Source organism: Anticarsia gemmatalis, chromosome 8 (genome assembly GCF_050436995.1).
Source record: "Anticarsia gemmatalis isolate Benzon Research Colony breed Stoneville strain chromosome 8, ilAntGemm2 primary, whole genome shotgun sequence".
NCBI lineage: Eukaryota > Metazoa > Arthropoda > Insecta > Lepidoptera > Erebidae > Anticarsia > Anticarsia gemmatalis.
Genome location: NC_134752.1, coordinates 13,990,103 through 14,007,937, shown reverse-complemented (window position 1 = coordinate 14,007,937; position 17,835 = coordinate 13,990,103). Strand labels below are relative to the sequence as shown.

Here is a 17,835-nt window from a genome sequence, read left to right as displayed (position 1 = left end):
TAAAGTTTGTTATCAACATCAATTAGTTCGCCGGTTTATTTGTTCAGTCGCGTTGTTTGGTCTTTGTTTCGTTAAATTTTGTTTATTTAGATATTGTCGTCCGGCGCGGCGGGTGTCGTGCCGTGTCTTGTCGTGTCGTGTCGTGTCACGGCACGGTGTAGGGTGGTGTGATGCGACAGATAACGCCGAGATGTTTGCTTCTTACATAAAGCTGTCACGTTAACTCATAATATAGTTAGACATTGCATAATCATCGTTATACTGTAATATTGGTATATTGTACGATAATACTGAGGAACTTATAATGACCAGATTCTAATTTATTTTTGGAAGTCATTTTGTAACTACCCTATATGGTTCAAGCGTCAGTATAAAAAACTGTGCGATGGTTAAAGTTCGGCATTGATGCATTCTGTTTTTGCGAAAATATATGTAGATTATATCCAATAACTATATTATTGATTTAAAGAGTAATTGAATAAATCTCGTCATTAATAAAAAAACAGAAAGTTAAGTTGTAGATCCCTACTTATTTTGTATGTGTATATTAATCTATACTAATATTATAAAGCTGAAGAGTTTGTTTGTTTGTTTGAACGCGCTAATCTCAGGAACTACTGGTCCGATTTGAAAAATTTCAGTGTTAGATAGTCCATTTATCGAGGAAGGTTATAGGCTATATATCATCACGCTACTACCAATAGGAGCAGAGTACCAGTGAAAAATGTTACAAAAACGGGGAAATTTTGACTCATTCTCTCTTATGTGACGCAAGCGAAGTTGCGCGGGTCAGCTAGTTATTGATATAATGAATGCTAGTATTATGCTAAACGTGTTTATTATAGTATGGTTATAAATAAAACAGTTTAGCACAGTAGTAAGTAATAACAGAGTGATAACGACAGCCGGCACTCATAGAGGAGCTTTGTTGTACATTCGCACAAACTTTTCCATTGCCAATAAGACAATATGTTTCCTTTTTTCTTAAATACTCTAGGATCCTGAATAAGAAGTAGTAAGTATATTCTACAAGTAAATGCGGAAATTTACTATTTTATAAAGCTCTTAAAACAGCATACCTACCTTATTGGATTAGTAACACAAGCCCAGCATCACTCATTATTAGTAATGGTTTTGGATATATATTTTTTAATTTATAAATTATCGTGAACTTGTTTATAAATAAATACTCAGAGGGCCACGTGTCGATACATCCTAGTTGTAGTGATTTATCTCTCAGACAAGTAACAACATATCAACTCTGTCACACTCATCAATTACACACGAAATCACACAGTTTTATATGTTTCTACCTCCACTTATTTATTTGTTGAGGACTATTATTAATGGTCGAACAGCCAATTATTTAATTAATAAAAAAACTAATGTTTTAGCTAACGACGGGACGTTCGCAGCGGAATGTTTGCATAAAATTAAAGTATTTACCTACATTTTGGAAATGAATTAATTTCCATATTATCATATAGGTCGGTCTGTTCGCGTGCGTTCAAACTGGTAATACAGTTAATTAATTGCCGAAATGCCAACTAATGACGAACTTAGCATAATTAATGATGATCTTAGTGCTGTGATTACAACTCACAGACATATTTATTGAATGTGTACCAACGAAACAAACTACTAATCGACTGGAAGATGCTAATCATCCCTAAAAGCATCAGCGGTCCTTACTTTCACGTGCTACTCGTATCAAGTAAATCTATAAAACATCCCCAAACGAAGTCCTGAATCCGCCAGCCCATACACAGCAGGCGTATTGCGTGCCTGCGTCGCAGGATCGCTTCTTCTGATGGTGCAACACACACGATACATTACCATGTTATATAGCTGAGTAATCGGCTGATATCCTAAGAAACGTACCTATAGCTATTAAGATTTTTAAACTAAATCAAGAAGGCATCCTTACACGAGTCTGATCGGGATTTTCATTTATTTTCGGACTCTCAGCAAACAGCCTATGAGTTAGGTAACGAGCACTAATTGCGCATAAAACACATGACTAAAACAATGTTAAATTATTCTGTACAATTTGTAACAGATATTAGTTTTACATAAAAAACAGCGGGTGTTGGGAACAATGAAGAGCCATCGACGAGCGTGTCGATGTGTAGCGAGCAGGCTCTAGTGAGCGGTGATGAGGCCCGGGGAACCGGTCCAGCGATACAACGAGCACGCCTGCCGGTGCCAGCCTGCACACACCACACACTAGTGACTAGATGATGTCTGTGACCACAGCGCGCTAGCACCTAGCTCTCAGCTCCCGCGCTCAGCGACGTGCGTCTCGACTTGACGCCCCGCACCGCTATTGTTGTGATAATCATAGTTTCCGAAATAAAAACACTGCATTACGCCTATTTAGCTCATTGTCTTCAATAATAAACAGTGAAAAATTGGCAAAATTATGCGTTCAATTTACTATTGTCTGTTACGAAAAGTTTCAACGATGAATAAAAGCGACGACAACGATGAAAGGGAACATGTTGGATTGTGAATAGTGTGTTAGTGCCGTATTAGTTATCTGCGCATTAACAAGTGCAAGGGCATCACTAAAGATGTGCACGTAATACGATAACATAGTGAATGAGTGCGAGTGCAGCAGAGTGCAGCAGCTTTGACGATGTGTACGATGGTGGTGTGTGGTGAGCTCGCACTGCAACGCACCCAGTGCTAGTGCTAGTGCGCGGTATCGGCGGTGTTTGTCCCGCACTATTTACTCATTTACACATCGGAAAGATTTGACTGATACCGAGATAATGAATTAAATTATTATAACCGTCGTCGCGGGCCGGCTCGCTGAAAGCACAGTGAGGCTCGCACGGTCGCCACCGGCGGGCTCGGGCGCACACGCACACTACTTATCGAAGCTGTTATACGTACATTTAAATAAATCAAAGAAGCTCCGGTTATTGCTTAGTTATTATCGAATTTATAAATCGTTAAATAATAATTAATCAATAGGAGTGGTCCGTCGCGGGTCGTTCGTCTGTTTGAGTGTATAGAGACAGTAAGTAGCTAGTAGATATGGAGTCGGAGGACGGTATACCGTTCGTGAAGCGCGTGAAGTCGGAGCGCGGGTGGGTGCGCATCGCCAAGAAGCGGCTGCCGATCCTGTCGTGGGCGCCGCACTACGACCGCATGACGGCGGTGGCCGACCTGGTGGCGGGCGTCACGCTGGGCCTCACGCTGGTGCCGCAGAGCATCGCCTACGCCTCGCTCGCCAACCTGCCCGTGCAGTACGGACTCTACTCCTCCTTTATTGGTGAGTTGACACATTCAATTATTACGTTTTTGTGTCATTTGAATAATTTTAACTATGTGCACACAAATGTACTTATTTGAACCTTTTGTGCAAAAAGTTATTCAGACCATACGAGTGAAATACCTAGTTGCGGGCAGATATGAGGAATTAAATCAACTGCTTATTTTCGGGATTGGACCAAGCTCTGAATTGTGTACATTCATTAATACCCTGTAGGCACCAGATAGAGGCCGTTGTAGATGCGTTTGTAAATAAAATGAACGTGTGATTTAACTGTTATCAATTAATTATTTTTTAGATCGGTCTTCATTCTACTTATTTTTTATATGATAACGTAGCTTATGTGCATTAAAGTCAAATAGTTTGTTTACCGTTGATGCGCGCACTCGTAATTATTCGTAACATGAATATCAAACAGTAGGTATAGACCAGAGGTTCCCAAACTATTTTCATCTAACGCCCACTTTCAAAATCAGTTATTTTGTAGCGCCCCCATTTATTTTTCACCTTATAAACCTCAATAACGTATGTATTAGTTTCGCCTGGAGATTAATTAAACCTATCTTCTAAACAAGACTTTTTTTACCAGAGAGATAGATTAGGTACCTACATTAATAACCGTGCGTTCGGTTTGTGTCTTCGGAGGTGGGGACCTCGCTTGCGACTAAATATCTTAATTAAGATATAAATAGCGTTGTGAACGTTTATATTCATACAACAAAATAGGATAAAAATGTGAACTAAAAATGGCTATTGTGTACTTGTGTAGTAGGAGAATTTTAATTTCAATTAATTTTAAAATAAGAAGTAACTGAAGTTTCATATCACCCCGTAAATCACTTCAGCGCCCCTCATTTTTTTCTGAGCCCCTCACCGCCCCCCTCTAGATCTCCATCGCCCACAAGGGGGCGTTATCGCCCACTTTGGGAAAGACTGGTATAGACTGTTGACAGAATTGCGTTTGACGTAAAAGATACAATCCTGATTGTGAATTTTGATCTCTCTGCTCTTTAAGTCGTGGAAATACAAACTGGAATCTGAATCAAAATTGTTGCAGTGTAGATTGTTGAGTAGAGCCTTATGTGAAAGACTAGCAAAGAAATGAAGCCCAATCATTTCAATCGCCAAATATTTTTTTAATTTCATGATGAGGTATGTTTTGACCTAGATCAAGTAGTATTGTGTATAATATATCTACTGTATAGTATCGATATATGATGATACACGTGTGTATGTGTGTGTGTGTGTGTGTGTGTGTCAGGCACGATGCTGTACGTGGTGCTGGGCACGGTGAAGGAGGTGTCGATCGGGCCCACGAGCCTGATGGCGCTGTTCACGCTGCAGATCTGCCGCGGCCTGCCCGTCGAGTTCGTCGTGCTGCTCACCTTCCTCTCCGGCTGCGTCGTGCTCGTCATGGGACTGCTCCGGCTAGGTAACGCGACTACTCTTTTTGCCTTGGATTGGATTTCCTTTTGTATTTAAACATCTAATGCATTTTTTACGCAGCAACAAAAAAATCTTAAGAAGGATCCTGAGCATACATCATACAGCACATAAACGGATTTGTTTTGTTATTCTCGGGTGGTCAGGTTTCCTGGTGGACCTGATATCGCCGTCGGTGACGTCCGGGTTCACGTCGGCGACGGCGGTGATCATCGTGGCGGCGCAGCTCAAGGGGCTGCTGGGGCTGAGCTTCACGGCCGAGTCGGTGGGCGACAACATCCGCCACATCGTCGCCAAGTGGGACGACGTGCGCCACGCCGACTGCGCGCTCGGCGCCGTCTGCTGCACCGTGCTGCTGCTGCTCCGGGTACACACACATACACCTCATACTAACTCTCACACTGTCTAAGTTTATTCTCATTCAATTAATAGTTCCTGTAGATAAAAGTTCTCGGGACTACCTAAGGTTAAAGCCAGACCAAACCAGCAATTGGGCGCAGGAAATAGAATAATGAAACAAGAATGGTAATTGTGAATTCGAGTCTACTAATTGGAAAATTGAAGTCATTCAAAATGAGAGTGTCGTAAAGATCAATAAATTTTGACATGAATTCTCAATCCATACCTATATTAGCATCAGCGTAGTCGAAGTAATATGGATTTAATTTACGAAAAAAAAAGAAGTTTAGAGCAGTTTGTTTTTTATTCGTCAAGATAATGTGTCTTCGTCTAGACGTCTGCAATTTCACGATCAAGGAGTGTGATCATGAATTCTTCTGGTCACGTTATGTACATTGTATACATAACAATAAATCCATCGGAGACCTATCTATAGAGTTATGAGAGCAGAGTCAACAGCTGCTGAACCAATGTTAGACGAGATTATGTTGTTAAGAGATAACGCGAGATGAAATACAACCCGCGCTGTTTACTCTACTGTGACGTCACGAGGCGAGGACACACCAATGTAATAACATTGTTATCTGCACGTCACGCCTCTGTTTTGTAATTAAGTGGAACATAAACGGGAATTCTTTACATTAAGGGTTTTGTTAAGGGTCGTAAAGTAAATACAATTTGTTTCCACTACCAACACTCCTGAGACATATTGACACACCAGGTAAACGTTAAAACACACAGTTGTTTTCCTAAAAGTCAGTAAGATATCAGTGGTCGCATACCTATACCTGCCTTAAAGGTGACCCTGTAATTTTCCCCTAGAGCTATGTTGTCTATATAATAGGTGTTGTGTTGCGCAGCAACTGAAGGACGTGCGCGTGAGTGAGAAGCGCACGACGCTGAAGCGCGCGCTGTGGCTCGTGTCCATCGGACGGAACGCGCTCGTCGTGCTCGCCGCCTCCACCCTCGCCTACTTCCTGCACAATCCGGAGAAACCGCTCTTCAAACTGTCCGGTAACTAGCATGACAACATTCCTACACTTTTGGGTTAAGAGAAAGATCTGAAAAAAAAAGACATGCCTTGTACGGTCTCACCGTACATACCCTTTTGCGCGTCAGCAATTGAACGCTTGCGTAAACGGCTCACATGTTATTTATTAATTATTTACTTTTTATTACTATAATTCAGTGCACATTTTGCATACAACAAGCAAAGACGCTCCAACAATATTATACCTATTGTACATTTAATTACTTACGTAAATATACTACTTTACAACTTTTACGTCAGAGTGTTTGTGTACTCAACAACAACCTACAACTTGAACCAGCAACAACCACCACCTAGATTCACGCTAGAATAGTGTAGGAGTTTAACGAACCCCTACATGCCTCGTTCAGAAATCGTCTAAAATAATGAAGTGTTAAAGCATTGTACTCGAGCGACGCCAGTAGACTGTAGCGCGTGTGTGCGTGCAGGTCGCGTGGAGCCGGGCCTGCCGTCCGTGTCGGCGCCGCCGTTCAGCGCGTCGCTGGACAACAGCACGGTGACGTTCGTGGACATGGTGCAGGAGCTGGGCTCCGCCGTCGTCATGATGCCCATCGTCATGGTGCTCGCCAACATCGCCATCGCCAAGGCTTTCAGTGAGTATCGTGCGACACTCTTCCATTATCTTCGGGACTACGAGTTAACTTATATTTATATTTGGTGTGGGTGTGCAGCGACGGGCGGGCGCATCGACGCGACGCAGGAGATGGTGACGCTGGGGCTGTGCAACATGGCGGGGTCGCTGGTGCACGCCATGCCCACGTGCGGCGCCTTCACGCGCTCGGCCGTGTCGCACTCGTCCGGCGTGCGCACGCCGGCCGCGGGGCTGTACTCCGGTGAGTTCACACCCACACTACACGGACCTCATGGCGGGGTCGCTGGTGCACGCCATGCCCACGTGCGGCGCCTTCACGCGCTCGGCCGTGTCGCACTCGTCCGGCGTGCGCACGCCGGCCGCGGGGCTGTACTCCGGTGAGTTCACACCCACACTACACGGACCTCATGGCGGGGTCGCTGGTGCACGCCATGCCCACGTGCGGCGCCTTCACGCGCTCGGCCGTGTCGCACTCGTCCGGCGTGCGCACGCCGGCCGCGGGGCTGTACTCCGGTGAGTTCACACCCACACTACACGGACCTCATGGCGGGGTCGCTGGTGCACGCCATGCCCACGTGCGGCGCCTTCACGCGCTCGGCCGTGTCGCACTCGTCCGGCGTGCGCACGCCGGCCGCGGGGCTGTACTCCGGTGAGTTCACACCCACACTACACGGACCTCATGGCGGGGTCGCTGGTGCACGCCATGCCCACGTGCGGCGCCTTCACGCGCTCGGCCGTGTCGCACTCGTCCGGCGTGCGCACGCCGGCCGCGGGGCTGTACTCCGGTGAGTTCACACCCACACTACACGGACCTCACTGCTTACCAACAGATCCTACGGTACATATTTACGAAGGATACCTTTAAGTATCTATCACGATCTACGGCAAACACTTTGCAGACTTACACGCCTAATATCTATAGACATTGTTCTATCGAGCTACACCTTCATTCTTATATTTCATCAGGTGTAAATTCATTCTTGCTGTTATTATGTGACGTATTCATAACTTGTATTTGTTATACTTCCAGGTATAATAACACTGCTGGCTCTGATCTTCCTCACGCAGTACTTCTACTTCATACCGAAGGCGTGTCTCTCCTCCGTGCTCATCTGTGCTGTTATATTTATGGTAAGTTTGCAATAAAAAACGTCCTACAATTTTTTTAAACATGTACAGAATCTGGTCTTTATTGAATCTCATCATGTTGTAAGAGGACAGTTTAAAGTAATTTTAGATTAGGTCTCAGCTTTTAGCTTCGATTAGCGCGTAATAATATGAACTGAGCTGTCTATGCAACTAGTAAAGTTTTTTAGTCTAGAGTGTTATGTAGTTAACAGATGAGCAGTAAACAGGGTCAGTTACGTAGTGAGCCGAGCCTCTCCTCATGAATGACACTGATCGCCTACTTATCTCGAGTCCAACGTCCTGGCGCGGCCCAGCGCGGAGGTAGAGGGAGGGTAGGGGTGGCGTCACATAACGTGAGATAACCTCTCACTTGTTAATTAAATACTATCTATCACAATTATCTAGGTAGGAGGCTGGGCGGCGTCTGCTAAATGCGCTTAGGATACCTTCCTAATGTGCACTCTCGCGGAGATCAAAACAAAAGCCACTTATTCATACCTCATGTAGCCCATTGCGTCACTACTGAAGTTTCTGTTAGATTGTAGATCATTGAACGATAAAAGTGTCATTAATTTGAAAATATAGTAAAGTGTAAAATTATTAAAAACTGTTCCTTGAATCGCTAAGCTTTTGCAAAGAATCGGCATATACTTAGACCAATAAATTAGTTTTTAAGCAGAAGTGTATACATTAAGAAGTCCGTATAAGCTCACTTTGCTATAACTGCTTCTTTACAATTTAGCAGTGATTTTCCGATGACCCGGTAAGAAGTGTTTATATTAAATGAATGTACTTCGTGACCTGCACTATTGATTTGTTATTGTTTTATTTATTGCACTGATACCGAGGTATTTATAGATTTATTATTATTGCTGTTTTATTCAATGAAATAACTACTTGGGTGGTAAAAATAACGTTCGATTGCTGTTTTTCAATGTATTCTCTGCTTTAATTTTATAATTGTTGGTCCCAATATACGTCCTTGAAGTACTCTACAAATGTTCAAATTAAGTGAAGTTAAAACAGTGTGTCTAGTTACTTAATCGCATACTTAATAACGTTTGATCTTTTATAGACACAAGTTGGTATCTCACGTAGTTCTCTTATTCATAATGAAACATTTAAACGATTATCTACGCGGTATACGCGTCGTATAAGTGAAGGGCTCGGTGTGGTTGCAGATCGACTTCCGCGTGATCGTGCGCTTGTGGCGGCGCGACCGCGTGGAGCTGTGCGTGCTGGCGCTCACGTTCAGTGTGAGCCTGGCGCGCACCGTGGAGCTGGCCGTGCTGGCCGGCGCGCTCGCCTCGCTGGCCGTGCTGCTGCGCGCCGTCATGCGGCCCGCCGTGCACATGCACACCGTCAAGGTACCGACCCATTCATTATGTTATTTCTATACACTAGAACATGCTAGTGTTTCTCGCTGTATCATTCTGACGAGATCAATATAGCGTTGCGCAAATGATTGGAAAACGAAACGACGAAGGGATCGCTGTCTATATGACGCGGTGTAGACCGTGCGAGCACGTAGTGACGCGGTGTCGGTTGCAGACGGCGCAGGGCCCGGTAGTGCGTGTCCGCGCGGCGCTGGGCGTCATGTACGTCAACGCCGAGCTGCTGGCGCGCCGCGTGCTGGCCGCCGCCGAGCGCGCCGCGCCGCGACCCGTGCTGCTGGACTGCGCACACTTCGCCATGCTGGACTACGCCGCCACACAGGTACTATGCAGTATGCTACTGTATTACACGTTTAACATTATACATGATTGTACATTGAATATCACAACTAAAGCGCCAATAACACAGAAGTATTTAATTGCAAACATAATACAATAGATGAGACCTGTTTGTTATGCTCTACCATAATACATAATATATATGTTACTGTAAAAGCCCGAACTGTGGTAAATCCTAAGATTTTCCGGTAAAACCTAAGATTTACCAACTCTCAATGGTAAAAGTCCGAACAAGCCAAAGTTTAAAAACTATGTTACGATATATAAAAAAATCCTCCTTCATAACTATGTTTATAACTATTTCACGGTATAATTATATACTGTGACATTGTTATAAAGAAGGAGTTTTGGGCATAGCGACATGGGTAGGTTAGGTTAGAAGGCTAAGGTGGGAGCGAGCGAAGCGAAGCTCCCACCTTAGCCTTCGTGGTTTTTTTTTTTCAACCACCCAGAAGGAGGAGCCCCGCGAAGCGGGGCTCCGGCGACATCTCGATATCATCAAGTGAATATAGGTAAAAGTTCGAAATAAAAGAATTGTTCGGACTTTTACCATTGCGAGTTGGTAAATCTTAGGTTATACCAGAAAATCTTAGGATTTACCACCGTTCGGGCTTTTACAGTAACATATATACAACAACCGTAACATAAAATTAACAATCGAACGGCGCCATCTAGTAGACGATTACCTACTTACAAAGATGCTGACGGTCAATATAAATTGTCTTTTACTCGCAGGTTCTAGAACGATTAATTAAAAAGATGAAGGCATCAGAACAGAAGCTGATCATGTACAACGTGTCTCCGGAGCTGTTGCCTAAGTTCGAGCGGCTGGCGGGCGTGGACAAGCGCCCGCTGCGGGCCAACACTCCGAGCGCCGCGCTCGCGCTCGCCGACAGCGAGCTGGCCTCCAAGGAAGACGTCGCCCTGCTCGCGGAACATGTCTGAACACCACCGCCATCTAACTAGGACGCTTTGTTGTTAAATATTGTTAGTGTACGATGTTACCAGTTGAAGCGGGAGTATGTGACAGTATTTTCCTATCGGTGTAGAAACTTTGTGATACCTCAAGGAAATTAAATATTTCAATTTTTTATTGTAAGTTAAGTTAAGCAGTTTAAACTGTAGTTAATTTCAATTTTACTGGTGCACATGTGCTAGAACTTGTATAATATAATAAAGCAATAATGTATGATACGACTCCTGGCAGCGCCTTTAGATTGCAGGAATTTAAGGTAGGCTTGTGAAATAAAATTAACAATGAATAGGTGCCATTTTTTATCGTTCTAAGTGTTGTACATTTATACACTTGTTTTCCAGGAAATTATTTTACAAGAATAACCTTTATTTGCTCTAAATTATGACTGACTTATAAAACTGAAGTTACTATCGAATATTAACAGGTTTAAAAATACCCAAGCGCCTGCAAATTTTCACACAACATTCATAGTCTATTGTATGCGTTCTTGCAACATACAGCTAAAAGATAAAATGTAAAAAAAATATGTGAAATATAACTAGTCGTGTTCTATGAAACTGTTGTGTAAACCATTTCTTTGTAATTATTTTTAATAAATATTGTTGTTTAAATAGTATTATTTTAATATGTGGTGGCAGACAGCAGTACCTTCGTTACTATTCACGTACGTTCCATTAATTCATGGACAACATAAAGATGAAAGAAGATATTTGAATACAATGTAGAGTCTGGGTTTCAATTTATTCGTTTTTTATTATTATTGCATCTATCACCTGAGCGACAACTGCGGCAGCTGGCGGCAGCACTACTTTTAATATAGATTTGTTACACATACAATCAGCGAGAATTTGACCTTTATTTAAGTACATACTTTTTCAATTTATAAATTTTAAATGTTTCTAAAACGCAGAGAACACTAAAAAATATTGAACATGGGAATAAAATAAACAGCAAAAAAAGACAAATTAGAATGAAACGAATGGTTGTTCCTTCATTCATTTTGATATCGTTCTCTGTGTGGGTGGAGTGTTAAATAAAGTTCGTTAAATGTTGCCAACGTAAGGTAATACGCCTTATCATATTTAATTTTAGGGCCTAAATACTTCGGGATGTAAATGTTAATTCATTTGACTTACTTTAGAAATAAGGTAAATTGCTACCTCCGAAAGTAACACCATATCCTAAAAAAAAATATTGAAAAGTTCTTCTTCGACAGATAATAGATAACAATTGATTATAAGATGTGCTCAACGTGAACTTTGAAAGTTAGACAAATATTTTTTCATTTTCTCTTTGATGATAATCATGAGTAATGAATGATGCAAATTAGGGCGATGATTAACTCCAGCCGTGTATACAACAATAAAAGAGTATTGGGTAGTTAGCAAATTACTGTATGGCAACATTTAAAAGACCGAATGATAACGCTGTTACCGGTCGGTCCGCCGGTCGTTGACTTGTCAGTGGGAGAATCAATCATTCATCGCTATTCATCGTCCATCGACCGGTCCGTTTCGTCGGTTGTTTTCTTCGCTGTGACAAAAGATTTTGCCAGCAAATATGTAAATTGTAACAGAAAAGTGAACGTTTATAAAATAATAAGTTTTATATTGAAGTAAAATTCACTGAATTACACAGGCGGAGTAATATTCCCGTCCACTATCCAGTCATTATCGACCTCGTTCGACTGTTTATGTTTATTAGACGGGTATCTCAAAGTTTGTTTTGCAAACAGAGAGTTTACCCACAACCGAATTATAAATAGTGTATGTGTGGTGTGAGCGGCGGCGCGTCGTTTTAGTTATGTTATTAGTGTGATCCGGGGCGATGTTCAAAATGTGGAAGACAGTGTTGTGTGCGTGCGTGGTGGCGGGCGCTTGGGGCGGCGCCGGGGCGCAGAACACGAGCGATGCCCTCACCGACATGAGCGACCTGTGGGACATGTCGGAGGTGGTGTACTCGGTGCCGGACATCCGCACCGAGTACCACGCCACCGTGGAGTTCGACATGCGCGCCATGGGCACCCTCTACAACTCCACGCACTACATCATCGACGCCGTCGTCAAGAAAGATGCTTATCCTAAAGGTAAGTTACAGCACACTATCTACTACTGATCCGGCACCGACAGCAGGTGCAGCCACAGCCAGAACAACCACAGCTCACTGGTGTGACTGTGTGACTGAACACTATATAGTAACCTGAGTTAATGCTTATCCCTGGATGGATGGTGGTCACACACAGCCTAGACATACCCAACCTGCCTAACCACACATAGGGAGATAAGCTAATCAATACATATTAGGTCCAGTAAACTAATATCATATTTATACCATTGTTATGTCAACACGCATAGGATGGAACAATGCAACCCTATATGTACATAATTGTAGTACAAGTAAACACATTACAATAGCAAGATGTTCAAATGGTTAATTACCTTATAATAACAATTAGTTAATCATTTATAAAAATAATGCCTATTACCTGCAATAAATGCAAAGGAAACTCAGCCAATTAAACTTTATTACACTTCTGTTGAACTCATTTTTATGAAATGTATTAATCCTTAAAATTTTAGGTAAAAGAAAGGCTTGAATCAAGTAGGTATGGCTATTCTATAAGTATAACGAGAGTTAGGGTAATACCAAGCTATAATATTTTCCTTCTATGTAGGTAGGTAAATTTTTTTGGTTGTATTCCATACATAGTAATGAGAGTATGAGTGAAGCTTTCATGGTAAGTCTGTACATTTCCATACAATGGCTGAGGCACAATGGTGTTGCCGTGCTATCAATAAACATGGCAACAATACTCACTCACTGCATAACGCACCTGCTTGCTGTTACATACACATTTGATGTTCATCAGTTATACATTATATACCTACCTACCTGGAGAAAAATTTCTACATAAAAAATTATTACTATTTTCTTGATTTGGGCTCAGAAACTGGAAAAATAGAATATCAGTTAAGGAATCAGCCTTCAGAGGCAAGGTAGCATTTGTGTAGGTTTGAACTGATCTATAAAATGTTCACTCATTAGTTACCTACATTATCCTACAATCATAGAATACTGAGAACAATAACGTTTTATATGTTAAAAATGTAATTCTAGGTAATAAATGATAATATTCACAGAATGATAATGAAACAATTGTGATTGTACTACAACAACTGTTTACAATTTGTAACAGAAATATCTTCCTATCTAAGTCGCATCATAAAATAACTATATACAAACAGTTAGGTAGGTAGTTCTTAAATATTGGAAATAAGTACACATCTACCTAAGTCGATAAGAAAAATATTCAAATTTTAGTTTGATATATCCTTTATTTCATAAACCTGGTAACAAAGTATTTGAAACAGTCATTTTTGTTTTTCAGCTAGAATAAAACTTCTCTGTATAGATAATTATATTCATTAGCAAACCATGATAAAAATAACTCACTTATGGTCATTTTCAATGTTCTTTCATAGATTACTGATCAATTGCTATCTTAGATAATATTATTAAACTATACTGTCCTATTGTTAAAACATCTGAGAGGAACCTTAGGTAACTATGTGATAATGATCTTGTAATCATTTTCACTTATTTTGGTTGGAATTTCTATCCATGTATGAATTATAGAAAGTCAAGTAATGATACACTATTAGATACTTGTTGAATGATGTATGATTAATAAGCAAATAGAAGATTGATACAGCATCAAAAAGGCCTCTGATGTGCATTTTTTGGTTTTCTATCTGTTAGTCAGTTATTTACAAAGTTGACAGAAAGTGTGTCCACTATCGTCACAATATTTACATTAAGTACATTGATAGACATTAACTAATAGTATTATGTGATCATTATCAACAAGTTAATACTAATAGCGAGTATTAGCCAGCTCATTAGCACAGTGGTTTACATAATCACCTGCCATCAGCTGCTACATGAGAATTAAATAGGCTTAATGTATACAACACTAATGAGATAATTAATAGCTGTGGATTACCTGGAAAATACCTTGATCAATATTACATACAATGCATAATATCACGCCTAGTATACCCGAAGGTGTAAGCCGAGGTGTAATACTACGACGTTCCGCCATTATCAATGTTAGTACCATGTTATAAGGAGCGAGCTTAATGTATTTCTACTTATCGTACAGTTACCAAACTCTAGGCTACTGTTGAGAAATATTGTAAACTAAAAGATCAATAGCACTTTTCCTGACCAGGGAATTGAACCCGGGACCTCGTATTTAGCAGTCGGCTACACTACTTCCCGCGCCACAGAGGCAGTCAATATAACAATGATGAATAAGTCTATAAACACTTCTACCTGCTTACTTCAGAACTAAGCAAGAGAGTAAATACGAATTACCGATTCAATATAGGTAGATAGATAGTTCAACTCACTAGCACATAATAAATCTAGATTTGTATTTTCGTAAATTCGAAGCGGGTAAAGCTTATATAATAATGTACTTAAGCACGACGTTGTGAGCACAACTGCTTACTTATGTGCATATCATAGAGACTAGTGTTGACGACGCTGTTCGCTCGTCAAAGGGATGCTCTTTTTACCGAAGTGCGACATCGATGGGAGAGGCGAGGAGGTCGCCGCGTGTCTCGGCGGATGTGCACTTGTACAGAAATAGCCGCGTCATCATCACAACACAACCAACATACACGATACACACGCAACACACGAATGACAACGACACAGCTTTTGACCCTAACGGGGCTTGGCTACGCGTAACTTGGAGTCTTTTAAACGGTATAAAATACGTGCGTCTGAGCGTATGCATGCGTCGTTAACTAAAGTTATAAATCGACTTGTTTATGTGTGACAAAAGCAAGGATTTTCAAGTCTGAACTTTCAGAAAAGACATTTACAAATACGATTTCCATCCACTCAAAAACAAAGTACAAAAATATTGCTGAAGGCTGGTATTTCAAAGCTTTGTAGTTTTTTTAATGTTGCTATAAGTTACAGCCAGTGATCAGTTCGTGTTTTATCGACGTTAGATTGCAATAAAAAGCTGCGGTGACAAGCAGTGCCAATAGAAATGGCATTACCTATGCATCAACTTTCCCCTTTTCTAAACAAGCCAGTTTACTGTGCAATAAAATGCATTATACTTTATGAATATGTTCACAAAGAAGTTCAAAGTACTGTCACAGAATATCGTTTCGAAGCGGCTCGAGTCAATGGTAAATCATCATATACCTATATTGCCCTAGTACACGGAAACCGAAGAAGACAATGACCCTAATTAAAACTGCTATAGACTATAATTAACCGTTTCAAACAAAGCCTGTACTGCATGCTGGTCATGGACAGATAATGAGTCAAACCGATAAGTACGTAATTAAACTGATCACAAACGATGCGTTGATACGCACAGTGGACGCATTGGTAGCAGATCACTAATAGCCAGTTGCATTCACCAATTGATAAGTAATGAGAGTATATCAGTGGGGCTGGCTTCCCTTGGTGCTCACTACAAGCTACATGAAGCTGTTTCAGGTGAATCTCCTTTGTGCTTAAGAATAAGTAACTAGGTAAACATGGTAAAGTGAGACCAGTCGTTTTGCATGAACCTTCGTTTATAAAAACTAGAATTTAGATGAATTATGAATCATACAAAACAAAGAAAAAGGTGGTGGTTGTAGTCGGGTGCGCGTGCGCAGCGGGGCGGTGCGCGGGGGCAGGTCGCGTGGCGCGGACGTCGACCTTGCGCCTCGGAGCCGCGCTGCCCACTGTAGGGCTGCTGACATACACACATGACACAGTATTAATAACCCATCTTTGACTTTCTAATATTAACTTCGTTACATTTTAGTCTAAATGGCTTTAAAGTAAGTCGTTTTGATGTCATTATTACCCTATTAGTTTGCTCTAATGCTAAATAACGAGCAGTGAAGCGATCGCTAACGAATAATACACTCGGTTGGGTTTACTGCGATATCTATAAGGATCATCTTGAACAAAACAAGTCTATTTCTGTGACAATGGGTGTCGCGAACCCTGCGCTAAACAATAGCAGTTGTGTCTCGTCGTCAGTGCCGGTACAGGGTGCGTCGCATCACTCGCATCCCGCCGTCACCCACCACACAGCAGACTCAGTCACGCTCCATTTATTACTGTCTCCACTTTGTCACTGTCCAATATGTACCGCACACGGAGCAATTCTCAAACATGCAGCTATACAAAATATTGCTGGAAGTAAAGATATAGATACCTAGCTAAAATATTGTTAAATATGACTAATATAAAACGCAGTATATTAATGCTTAGATTTTGCAGAATTTCATTCCTAATACAATTATGCTAGTCGTTCTGATTATCTTCTTTGATATTTAATTTTAAATACGATGACTGCTATTTCATTGGAATGTTATTAACTCAATATTTCATTGTTCCAGGTAAGAATCTTGTTGGAATATTGTGTGTGCGGTAAGTGGTGATTTAATTGTGACATTGATAACGGTCAAGCGAGACGACCGACGTGCGACCACTCGACCGGTACAACTTGAGCGCAGTAGAAACATTACGTACTGTGCCCGGATTATTATACAGAGAGTATACCTACTTGTATAACCATAGTAACTAGTCAGGAAAAATATTTCAATATCCCTCGACCTATATTATGTTATAACATTATTAACTGCCTGCTGCCATATGTACATAAAGTATTGATTAAACATATTCGCACATAGTCGGTTGCCTACCTAGCGCTCTTTTGAAACTGATTAGAAGTGTTACCACACCTGTACATCAGATTTCATACGGCTCTAAATCCCGATACCTCCACGAGACATGTGAATAACGACGCACAGTTTTACATAACCGGGCTCATTCATTTGTCCGGTAATGAACGGCCGCGTCCTATCAATTGGAACCCATTACATTTACAACGGGCAGTGTCGGGCAGGATGGCCATCACGTAAATGAAGAGCGATTTAATCGAACTCGCGGTACTTGACGCAGCCCGGAAACGTACCTACATTGCAGTTTACATGTTTAAAGCATGTGGTAATTAATTAGTGATTTATTGATCAGTGGCATGAGATGCGCATAACCAGTTACAATAAGTGCTCGGTTAATAGCGTGCCTGCTTTGTATTATTTAAGCTGTGCGTTTTCGTGCAGAAATAAGTCGGTCCCGATTAAAGGCCAACTTAAAGGCTTAAGCTTCACGCGAGACTGGATGTAAACGCCGCTTCGTTTTCTC

General features: G+C 41.4%; 2 protein-coding genes across 6 annotated transcripts in view; both read left to right on the top strand.

Moving 5' to 3' along the window:
• Positions 1–772: 772 nt before the first annotated feature.
• LOC142975161 (sodium-independent sulfate anion transporter-like) lies at positions 773–11,213 on the top strand. Its single transcript, XM_076117888.1, has 10 exons — positions 773–3,280; positions 4,542–4,712; positions 4,870–5,090; positions 5,983–6,136; positions 6,602–6,766; positions 6,845–7,006; positions 7,796–7,896; positions 9,075–9,260; positions 9,445–9,609; positions 10,362–11,213. Exons 1-10 carry the CDS (start codon positions 3,043–3,045, stop codon positions 10,569–10,571), a joined length of 1,773 nt encoding a protein of 590 aa, XP_075974003.1. The 5' UTR covers positions 773–3,042; the 3' UTR covers positions 10,572–11,213.
• An 863-nt stretch (positions 11,214–12,076) lies between these two features.
• The window catches only part of LOC142975158 (prominin-like protein), a 61,741-nt gene continuing 55,982 nt past the window's right edge, over positions 12,077–17,835 (top strand). For all 5 annotated transcript variants that reach the window (XM_076117878.1, XM_076117880.1, XM_076117879.1 and 2 more), the window contains exon 1: positions 12,077–12,688. In XM_076117878.1, coding sequence (XP_075973993.1) covers positions 12,430–12,688 — 259 coding nt within the window. In that variant the 5' untranslated portion in view covers positions 12,077–12,429. The remainder of the gene's footprint in view (positions 12,689–17,835) is intronic.

Excerpts from the sequence above, each read along its gene's own strand:
- LOC142975161 (XM_076117888.1), top strand. The coding sequence starts at position 3,043 with ATGGAGTCGGAGGACGGTATACCGTTCGTGAAGCGCGTGAAGTCGGAG. Across the intron at positions 5,091-5,982 it reads CCGTGCTGCTGCTGCTCCGG|CAACTGAAGGACGTGCGCGT; the intron begins GTACACACACAT and ends TGTGTTGCGCAG. Across the intron at positions 9,261-9,444 it reads TGCACATGCACACCGTCAAG|ACGGCGCAGGGCCCGGTAGT; the intron begins GTACCGACCCAT and ends TGTCGGTTGCAG.